The sequence below is a fragment of the Ambystoma mexicanum genome, chromosome 1q (genome assembly GCF_040938575.1).
Source record: "Ambystoma mexicanum isolate Mex_15411 chromosome 1q, UKY_AmexF1_1, whole genome shotgun sequence".
In the NCBI taxonomy this organism is placed as follows: domain Eukaryota; kingdom Metazoa; phylum Chordata; class Amphibia; order Caudata; family Ambystomatidae; genus Ambystoma; species Ambystoma mexicanum.
Genome location: NC_090922.1, coordinates 642708066 through 642719406, shown reverse-complemented (window position 1 = coordinate 642719406; position 11341 = coordinate 642708066). Strand labels below are relative to the sequence as shown.

The 11341-nt window shown below is 44.7% G+C and overlaps 1 protein-coding gene across 1 annotated transcript in view; it reads right to left on the bottom strand.

The window, feature by feature from the left end:
* Positions 1-5416: 5416 nt before the first annotated feature.
* KIF14 (kinesin family member 14) overlaps positions 5417-11341 on the bottom strand; it is a 1355767-nt gene continuing 1349842 nt past the window's right edge. Inside the window, exon 30 of the mRNA XM_069641230.1 lies at positions 5417-9731. Within this exon, the coding sequence (XP_069497331.1) occupies positions 9358-9731 (374 nt within the window). The 3' untranslated portion in view covers positions 5417-9357. The remainder of the gene's footprint in view (positions 9732-11341) is intronic.

The window sequence follows — 11341 nt, the reverse complement described above, 5'->3', positions numbered from 1 at the left end:
GTATGTGCACTGCAAGCAGCCAGACCCCATGAAGCACGGCCCACTCCCAAATCTGGATGGACAGGTCCACGAGAGGGGGAGACTTCGTTCCCCCTTGCTTGTTTATGTAATACATTGATACCACATTGTCCGTTCTTATGCAGACCACTTTGTTGACAATGAGCGGTCTGAACGCCTTGAGCGCCAGAAAGATCGGCAGAAGCTCCAAATGATTTATGTGCAGGAGCTTGTCCTGAGGCGACCAGAGGTCCGAGACCTGAAGAAGATCTAACATCGCACCCCACCCCAAAAGGGAGGAGTCCGTCGTGATCGTCACCATGGGGCTTGGATCCTGAAACCCTGCGCCCACTGACAGGTTGCTGAGAGATGACCACCAGTCCAAGTCCACTCTCATGGAATCCGGAATCATCATCCGCTTGGAATCCGGGTCCACAGCCTGACGCCAGGAACTCCGAAGAGCCATCTGGGTCTGTCTCATTTTGAGACGAGCAAGAGGAAGAGCCAGTACACATGAAGCCATGAGGCCCAGAAGCCTCTGGAACCACCAGGCCGACATGCTCTCCGACTGCGCAAACATCTGACACGTGGCCAACAGATCCGCCATTCTGTCCCCGGTCAGATACACTCAGCAGTCGATCATGTTCCAACGAAAACCCAGGAAAGTCAGGTCCTGTGAGACCGTCATGGAGGATTTCTGCCAGTTCACCGACAGCCCAAGATGGAACACGAGCTGAAGGAGAGACTGGAGGTTGCCCGCTGCTGCCAACAGACAAGGGCTGCGTAGGAGCCAGTCGTCCAAATAGGGATACACATGGATACCCTGGAGACGAAGATAGGCCGCAATCACCGACATCATCTTCGTGAAGACACGCTGCGCCGAGCTGAGGCCAAAAGTAAGCACCCGAAACTGGAAGTGCTCCTCTCCCAAAGAGAAGCAGAGGTATCTCATGTGTGGATTCCAAATCAGGATATGCATGTACGCATCCTGAAGATCCACCACGCTGAGCCAATCGCCCATCTGCAAAGAGGAGCGAATCTGGCCGGGCGTGATCATCTTGAATTTCTCTTGGGTTAGGAAAAGATTGAACTAGGAAAGGTCTAGGATGGTGCGCAGGCCAGCCTGGTTGGGCTTGGGCACCGTAAACAGCTGGGAGTAAAAACCCTCCCCTCGCTCCCCAAGGGGAACGGGTTCCACAGCTCTGAGGTGCAGAAGTTGCTGAACCTCGGCCTTGAGGGAGGGCGAGCCCGACAGCTGAAAAGGAGGGTTGAGGGGTGGGGTAGGGGGTAAAGGTAAGCGGAAGCCCGCTCGAGTGACTGACAAGACCCATCTGTCTTCTGTGATGGTCTGCCACGCCTCCCAATGAGATGCAATGCGTCCTCCCACCGGGGTCTCGTGCGAGCGCGGAAAACCCTCATTTGGCAGGCTTATCGGTGGCGGTGCCACCTGAACCTGATGAGGAGGCTGAGTAGCGGGAGAAAAAACGCGTACGCTGTTGTCTACGGCGGTTATTCCCCGCAGGAGTATCCACTCGACGAGATTTGCGGTCGAGGAAGCCCCTAAAACCAGAGGAAGGTCGACTTTGCGACAACAGTCTTTGGGACTTGAAAGGAGCTTTAACCAGAACAGACAATGATTTAGCCGTCTGAGTGCTATATTTGGTTTTGGTGAGCTCTACATCAGTAGAAGAGTGAAAAAGCTCCTTAACATCGAATGGAAGGTCCAGAACCTTGTCTTGCACTTCCTTCAAAAACTTAGTGGAATGCAGCCACGCTTGCCGCGAGCTATCAACCCCAAGCATCCGGCCCCGAGCCGAGGTGTCTACGTGATGAGCCGCAGCCTCCAGGAGATCCTGGGCCAAGACCCTGGCATCGGAAAGGCCCCCTCTGAAATCTTCTACTTTCTCGACCGGAATGTGCTCCTCAAACTCCGACAGACCTCTCCACATCCGCATGTTAGCTCCCGCCAAAATCAATTCTGCATTGGCCTGCCTGAGCTGTAAGGCCGAATTGGCAAAGATTTTCCTCCCTAGGGAGTCCAGGAGCTTGTCCTCCTTTCCCAAGACCTCAGTAGCCGTTGCAGAGGAGGATGCTGCGGGCCTGGATTGCAACATAGCTGCAGCCACCACTGTGGAGGAGGGAGGCGGACAAGACGACAAGGCCACTTCTTCCTAAGAATGCAGCCTGTACCTCGGATCAATCTTTTTATTGACAAAAAGTCCAGAGTGTGGCTTTTCCCAAACGGACCTCGGGCAGAACATCCTTCTGCAAGAACAGGCCGGTACGCTCCAAAGGAGACAAGGTGAACGGCCCAGAAAGCACGCCCTCCTGCGGAGCGGGTGCCTCGGGCACCGAAACATCTAAGAAACTCATTGTGTCCAGCACCCAGTCATGGAAAGCTCTGATAGAGCGGGGAAGGTCCTCATTGTCCTGATCGCCTTGAGGGTCATCTGACAGGTCAGGATCCTGCTGAGCCGTGTCAGGCACTGCCTTGTCCACTGGGGACAATGGTGTCAAAGGCGGAAGCGCAGGGGGAGGCACCACGGGCAAGGGAGGCGCCGGCGGGACCACCGGCGGAACGGGTGGAGCCGGAGGCGCAGGTGTACATATCTCCTTGGTGCGCATAAGCGCTTGAAATTTACAGAAAAAGGCATCCTCAGGAGATTGTTTCGGAACCTGAGGAGGCCTCTCATGAGGTGGACAAATCCAGGGACGTAACGGGGAAGCGTGCCACACCGGCCCCTCCGCCGACGTATCCACATAAAGCAAGGGAGCCGCCCCCGCGGGCAACGAAACATTGTGCGGAACAGGCATCCAGGCGTTCCAATCATAAACCGGCCGGTAAGGATGCACACAAGGGACCTTAGGTTCACCCAAAGGACCGAACCCTACACCAGGGGCCGATGGCGTAGTTGTAGCGGTAGTACCTAGAATGGCCACCGTGGTCATGGCGGGAAAGGCCGCCATTTTGTCATCATCTGAGGGGAACTGCGGCACGTGAGGAAGTGAGGCAGGGGTCCCCGTCGATGGGTCAAGGGTTTTAATTTAAGCCTTAACGCAAGGAACCTCGGCAGAGCCGGTACTACGAGGCCTGGTATGTTTCTGTGACATACCAACCGCCAACTGAGCCTTCGAAGGAAGGGCCTCGGCACTGCCGGTAAAAGAAGAAACTTTCTTCTTTGCCCCCTCAACAGATCTGGTGTCACCACAAGAGCGGGAACGGTGAGCAACCGCTTTCACCGACAGGGCCTTGCCCGGCCCCTCAGAACTGTTGGTAGACTTAGCCTCTGTACGAGGGACCTCGGACCTAGGCCCGGTAGAAGCCTTATCGGCACGGGCCTCGAACATTCGTTCGGTAACCTCAAGCCCAGCCAAGACGTTGGGGCGCACCCCGGTTTTGTTTTTGAGGGAAGCCGAAAGAGCGGCCTCAGAGCAAGCTCCGGTACCCCACGACTCAGTAGAACCGGGTCTACAAACAGCCCCCACAGGAGGGGCCTCGGAGCGTACTCCAGTGAACACAGGCCCCTTACAGAGACCCTCGGAGAAAACTCTGGTAGAATTATTAGGCCCGACAGGCACCTCAGGGCGAACCCCGGTAACAGAGCGATCAACGGCCCTCCCGGCCCGAGAGGAACCCAGGAAGGTATCCCCCGGCCGGGGTGCTCTGAAAAGCAAAGAACTTACCGGGCGTTTTTTCTTCTCGTGGATGAACGCCTGAAAATGAGAAGGAGGAGTTTGTCCGAACACCTCCTCCCACCGCTCCAACCGACGTTGAAGTGCCCGGACTGAAAAGGAGTCACAGTAAAAACAGGAGTCCCAACGGTGTTCCGGACCCAAACACTCTAAACAAAGAGGATGGGGATCCGCCCTCGCGAAGTGACGGTGAAACGATGAACAGTCTGGAAAATCTAGTTTAAAAGACATAGACAGACTAGTAAACAAACGCTAGCGAGAGCCAGAGAGGAAAACAGGGAAGAAAATCTTCCGAGGATGCAAGTGCGTCCGGCTCCGATCCTGCGGAGAAAAGGACTGATGGGCGATGCGTGGGGCGGAGCCAAGGTGGGCGGGGTTACGGCCGCGTCCCGGGCCCCACGCAAGAAAGAGAGGGACACATTTTTGAAAAAAAGGTTGATGCTTTTTACAAAGTGCTCCGGTCCCGTCCCACAGGACGGAGAGATGTCCCATAAGTATGGAGGAAAGGGGACGGGACGTAGGAGTACGGATATAACTAACCTATATAACTAATGAGAACAATGTTAACTTTTGTAATGGCTACTATTTGCCAGCAGTATCTGTCTTAGAAAGTCTACTCCTGCAATATCTAACAAATTCAGGAGTTGGTGAATTGTGTGTAAAAATAAATATTTCACTTGACGATGTGCTGGCACACTCCTGTTAAAGTAATGACTCCATTCTATCATCAGAATTAAGATAAAAGTGTATATATGAGGGGGTTTCTATACAGCAAGATTTTATTAGCATGTAACCGAGCACCATCACTGAGTGATCACCTCAGGTCGTAGGAGAGGAAGAGTAAGCACTACGTGGTAGGATATGAGAGAGGGCGTAGTCATTTTAGCATCTTGAGATAAAATACTCCAAAACGTAAGCAGAAATCTGCAAGGTTTGCATGATAAGCAGTCTGTATAACAAACGCTTAATTAGCAGGAAGCATCGCCTCTATATATTTGCCTTTGTGCTTGTTCCAAGAGAAGGATCCGAAAGTAGACTAGAGGCAGTGGAGGCTCATATATAATGGGCAAAACGGCATCGATCCACCACCCATTATGGACAAGCAAAAGGTGGCCCAGAAAAAGCCATGGCACTCCCTTAGCTGCAATTTGAGTCATGTTAAGTTAACATTGGACCCTGCACTGTTTTTATCCTTGAGAACATATTTTGTGGAGGTCACATTATGTACCGGCGGGTAAACCTTAGCACAATCTCATTTAGAAGTCTATAGGTCTTCGAAAATATCTGTTGCTTCCATTTCTGCAAATAATTTCAAGTTAGTGCATGAAAAGGTATAAAAACCTGTATTTTGTATGGCTGTGGACTAAAAGTTTTAGAAGGGGTGTGCTGTAAAATGCATGATTTTAACGCTGTATTCCATTACTCGTGCATATTTGTCGCAAACATTTATGCCTCTCCAGTAAATAAATTCACCAATTGCCACTGACTGTAGGTGTAATGGTAGTGCCAAGCATGCAGATTCTGGAAGCTTTGTTGTGGATTTCTCTTGCTTGCCCCCAGACTGTTACTTGAAAGTTGCAGAGATACGTGTACATCGCTTCTATGCTCAAAGCATCAATGTTTCAACTACAAAGAAATAGGAAGCATCATCATGGACTCTGGTAGCTAATTGGCAATGCCTCTCAAACCTAGGCAGGTGGTCAAAAATATGCGTCTGTCATGAAAGTGTTATAACAAGCGGCAAGTATTTATTTGGTTTAACAGCATCTTATTTAATTTCATATATTACTATACATTTTCTTTGTACTGTTCGCAGCACAAGTGCAAATAATGTTGATAATTACTGCAATAATCAAATCAAATATGTAGATGCTGCCCTTTTTGCATATTTTCAGAAAATGTACCTATCAGCAGACTTAATACAGAGTGCCGATTTTTACATGATTACCAACTGTGCAAGTGATGTCATACTATAGTTAAATACACTTGATACCGTCAATTGAAGCCTAATAGTGTGCAACAATTTAAAAACAAAGGCTGTGTGTAAGGCTGAAAAAAGTATGCAACCATAGTGTACACTGTAGATAAAAAGTTTCTAGCAAACAATTTACAAGGTCCTTCCTCCTTTTATGCAAACATTTAATAGAGAATCACTTGACAATGCGTGTTTTGGTTATTGGAGTGCATCATAAGTGTAGTCTCTAAAGTGCAGACAGTGTATGCTCTCCGAGCATATAGCATTTCAATTTAGATCACACAATACTCAACATAACCTATACACAGCACCCCACCATCTGTACAGTGCTCATGGCAATACCATAACCGAATGTGCTTACCAACATGAAATCATTTAACACTCACAATAAAAATATAAATATGAATCCAATAAACAGCTACCCTGTTTCAGAAGATTTGTCTATCCTATTCAACAACAGATGCATTGAGATTTTAAACCAATTCTATTTTCTTACATAATCTATTTTAAAAGTCCACTATGCAAACTAGGGGAGTTTCAAAACTTATTTACTGGCATCTGATTCTGCAAACCTCCAAAACCTTTTATACTGTAAGAGAACACAAAACATGAAAAGCGCAAAGCAAAAAGGACTACTTGTGACAACACTTAGTACCATGACACAACAGTTAAATAGTTGTATACTTAGAGTATCATAGTAACATTTCTTTAAATATTTAAGGCATTATTTGACATAATTGTTGTACTTTTATATAATTTGGACACATTATTTTTAATTTGTTATGTTCCCAAGAAAATCCACTAATCCCAACAGGAAATCCAGTATCATAGTTTTTCTTGTGTTTAACTGTGTGTGGATGGGGAGGCACTTTTGATGATGATTCAACTAAACAAAGAGCAATCCATGCTGGATATACTTATAAACATAAATATACACATACTAACAAACAAATAGAGAAAAGCACATACATAAACACGAGATATATATTATCAAAACGTCATTGATAAAAATTGTATTCTTCATACAGTCTTCTTCCCCAATTCTCTCAAACAAAAAACAACTGGCCTTCACATCAGAATTCCCATAGTTAGAGATTTGTGCTGCGAATGATTAACTTGGACTTGACCATGTTGGTGAAACAATGCAATACATTTGTGCAGGTTAAACTGGGTAGTGGGAAGGACAACATTTTTCCACACATACTTTTTTTCCCAACTGAAAGAAAGGAGCATTTTGGGGGCAAAGTAGACGAATCGTCTGAGGGGCAGGGTGGGGAGAGGGAAGAAAGTTGTGCATTTTCACCAGACAACATAATACAAATTGCTTTCATCTAATACATTATAAAACAATGTGCATATTAACTATGGGAAGCATATCTAGGCAGTAGTAACAGAACACCCTCTGTGAATGGTGATAAGCTTCAGACTATTTTGTTATGGGCTATCTTCTTACGAAATACGAAGGCAGCTTGCTTCAAAATATGAAGAAGTGTAACTGGATCCACATGTTCAGGAGCTTCATGCATTGCACATCATAATATACACATGTGCTGATTTTATAAGGAACAATAGTTTTTGTGGCAACCTTCACTTCAGAGAAAATACGGTACAGGACCCGAAATAACAGATATTTTGAGATCAGTTCCAATAAACCCAATCCCATTTCTAGGGTCTGTGCATGTATCACGATTGCAATGGTAAAACAAAAAAAACACAGGGGACGAATGGAAGTTGGGAGGGCAATTAACAGAATACGTATAACCTAAATGAAATTTGTATCACTAAAGGCACAAGGATTAGAATATTGCTGACTCATTTTTCAAAAAGATTATGCATGCTGGGTCCGCACTAAGTGAATGGTTCTCATCCACCATTGTCCTAGAAGGTAATGACCAACAAAAAGAAAAGGCGTTTGTGTAGACCAATGAAATAGGTAAGCGTAAAACCTTTCCCACTAAATACAAATTATTTGTCTACGCATAGAGCAAAGCAAAGGCAATTTTAAAATACCATTTTGTGACTACTCTAAGGGCTGAATGCTAACCTTCCAGGAAACAAATCATAAGGCTAAGAGCAGATGGGACACTGTTGAAAATGTTCCATTGCAGATCTTGCTCCGTTTTGTAAACATGTTTCATCCTTACTGAAGCTTGGCAGGGGATTTTGCAAGATCATGGACAACCAAGAACCACAGCCTTTCTGCTGACGTAGTTATTCTACAGGTCAATCATTCATATAAATGATGATCCTCTGCCTAGAGTGGAAGAAAACTGATAAGTGTAAAACATGTTATAATGAAAAACACTAGAGCCAGATATTGACAAAAGAGGACTAAAACTCTGTTTGTAAGGTCTCCTAACACAACCCTTAACATTGTGCTGCCATTGGGCTAGGTTTAGAATTGCAATTAACATGCAACAGGAAAAAACATGTCCTAGTGGGAAGGCCTGCCATAATACTTAGCATATTACTATATTGGCGAACATAAGTGTTAACAGTTAGCAAAAGACTATGCTAACAAAGGTGCATAGAGATAGAGTTGCTTTAAACAGTTTGTAGTAAAGTGCGAGTGTGAACTCAATTGCAAACAATGGCTGATTGACAGATTAGCTGATAAAACATTCCTTCTCCACGAGATTGTTACTTTAATGGCCCAGAAGGTAGTTACATGCTTTTCCAATTAGTAACTAAAAACCTACTTCTGATGCAGCTTTAAAAGTGGTGATTTACCCAAGACTGCAAGCATCAATGCCATTAAATGTATGGCACTCTTGCTGAGGGAAAAAAAGTTTCTTTAAAAGCCTACTTTACTTTTTTAGGGTGCCTCTTCACACGGTTTACCTTGTCCAGTACAATACTGATTTGGTAACTGGAGGAAATTGTAGGTGGCCCAAAGGTGAAACGAAAAAGACAAAGCAGAGGGCAAATGTTTTCACCATATTAGATAGCAAGCTATGAAAATTAAAATGGTTTCCATTCCGTTTTGGGTGTTATACCCGCCACTTTAGGTACGGCAGGCTTTGTTAAGGGTAAAGAACAAGTCATGGTCTTGGGTCTTCACTCAACATTGGTTACCTAAAAATGTTCATCAATATGCCACAGCAATCCAAGAACAGGAGCCATAAAGACAGCACCAAGATATGGATCAACAAAAGTAGGTTTTCCATGACTTTGTAGCTTGCACAAGAATGATCATGAATGTCACCCACCAAGCACCAAATGCACAGTTTATGGAAAACCATCACAACCCTGTTAAACTAGTACTACGTCTTAAAATGTAGCGTCAATTGATGCAAAAAAAAAAAAAAAAAAAACAGAATTCGAAAGTCTGTGCATGTTCCCCCTCGGATGATACCAGTACAAACTTCAGAATTAGAATCGATGAAGATCATCAGATAAACTTGTCCGGTGTCACAATCTGGAATCCTACAAAATAAAAATACATTTTCATTTGCCTTACTCTAGCTGCACATGCTCAGTTAAACCGATCTTGAACGGACCATGAAAGGAATATTAATCAGCAGCCCCTAAGGTCGTCTAACTTCCAGTCCACATTTCTGAAACTACAGGCAGAGTGCAAAACACAATATTTCCTTTCTTCACTTAACAATGGCACTTGTATCCTGCACCCTATGAGTGTATCCCTTTTGCATCTGACTAGGAAGTGAAATCTCAGAGTATAGGGTAGTTCATCATACCCAATGGATTTCACTAGGTGACAACTCCATAGAGCTGTCGGTTTGAGGGGCTAGCTTAAAAACAACTTTTGGCACTCCTTTCTTCTGATATTTACTTGCACATACATCAGTTCCAGACTGTTGGCCAATGGATTTTGGTTGCACATAACTGTTCTCCGCTTTTGAAACACTGATTTCTCTTTCAGGGTGAACATTTTTCACCAGCGACTTGATTAGTTCATCCAGGTCGTTGGTTTCGCAAAAAGCATTTCTGGTAATTGAGTGCCCTATTGAAACTGTAAACGAATTGTAACACTTATTGATGAGCCGTGTGGAGTTGGAAATATTATCAAGGCAACTGGTGAAATGATTGGCATCCCAGTCCATTCCTGTCCGAGAGAAAAACAAGCGTTAATGCATTTTAATTAGCGAGTTAAAATTAAATTACAGGCAACTGAGCTAACAGAACTATAAAAAAATATAATGCTCACCCCAAAAGAACAAGGCACAGCAGCCCTACAAACTAAGATGTTACTTACTACCTCCTGGCATCAATGTCCCATATACTAGTCTGTAGGCTGAGAAGTTTCTGGAAGTAAGAGGGGGTAAAAAATGCTATTGCTTTATGTCCTTTACCAGAGTTAACTATTCAGACACTGAAGCAGGCCAAATTGCGAGCTTAGCAAATTGTCCTCAACCACTTGCATAGTTGAGGAGTAACTCAAGGGGTCGAGTGGAGAGCACGGTTAACTTGCCAACAACGAAGTGAAATGTACCTTCTTCCCGCAGAAGTCTCCTTCAACTGTGGTAATTTGTCTGAAGACTAAACAGCACAGCAGGCATTGACCTGGATTTGACCGCGTCTCTGGGCTTGTTTCATTTGCGAGAAAAGTCAGGAGTCAGTGTGGAAAAAACTGGGATATCTAGTTTCTCAGCAAAGGCAAGGTACAAGAAATGTGGAGATTTTCAAAAGCATCAGTTCTTCTGAAAAGTATTTGAAATACCTTTTAACTTTAAAGTACCTTTTCAGAGAGGTGACTCTGAAAGCTCCTAAGAGATGTGGCAGGGTCACTTGTAACAAAACCCACAGAGTTGGGAAGATAAAGTCAAACTGTTTATCACATGTCAGGAATACCTTTGACATTTTGGAAGAACTAGAGCCGAGTAAGCTATGTGTCCTGTCAGTAACCCTGAAAAATGTGTAGAGTTGAATCATTGTTGATCACATGCCAGGATAATCTCTGAAATACTGGCAGGGCTTGAGCGCAGGATTCCCCCCCCATCCGCCTGAACTGGTACATTCTTCTGGAGCTATACTGCATTACATACAGTAAATTAAACATGCAATAATTATGGCAAATGAAACTACACATTTTGAAACAATGTTTATCGATTGTCTAAAGATATGCTTTCATCCTACTTTCAGAAAACAAGGTAAAGTAGAGAATTCATGGATCTTGAGCAAGTTACTTTGGCCTAGTGTTGGTGGAGCACTGGGGGGGTCGGGATTGCAAGGAGGAAAAAAGCTAAGCAATATATGCAGCCGATTCACATAGAATCCTGTTTTCAGGTGTATAGTATGCCTGGCATAAGATACACCACCGTCTTTTGACTGAAAAGAACATTATCTTCCTTACTAGCGTTTACATGACAGATTTGCTTATTGACTATAGCCTCCTTGTGCAATGTTAGCTTATATAGGGAATCAAAGTCTTTATTAACACGTCTCGTTACCTTTCTAGGTTCACCTGCACTGTGTTTAGAGTAGATCATTCATTAGCATCCGCCCTACTGCTATGCACACTGCATTTGCAGCACCATTCTAATCAAAGGAAACATCTGCTTGCTAGAAGATAATCTTACACAATACAGTTATATAACAATTTAAGACAACTAACAAAGGTACTTAAGAGCAAAACATGCTCCCTCTTACCTATAGTGAGACCAATCATCCCAAAGTAAGCCAATATGATGCAAAGGAGTTGGATTTAAATGCACA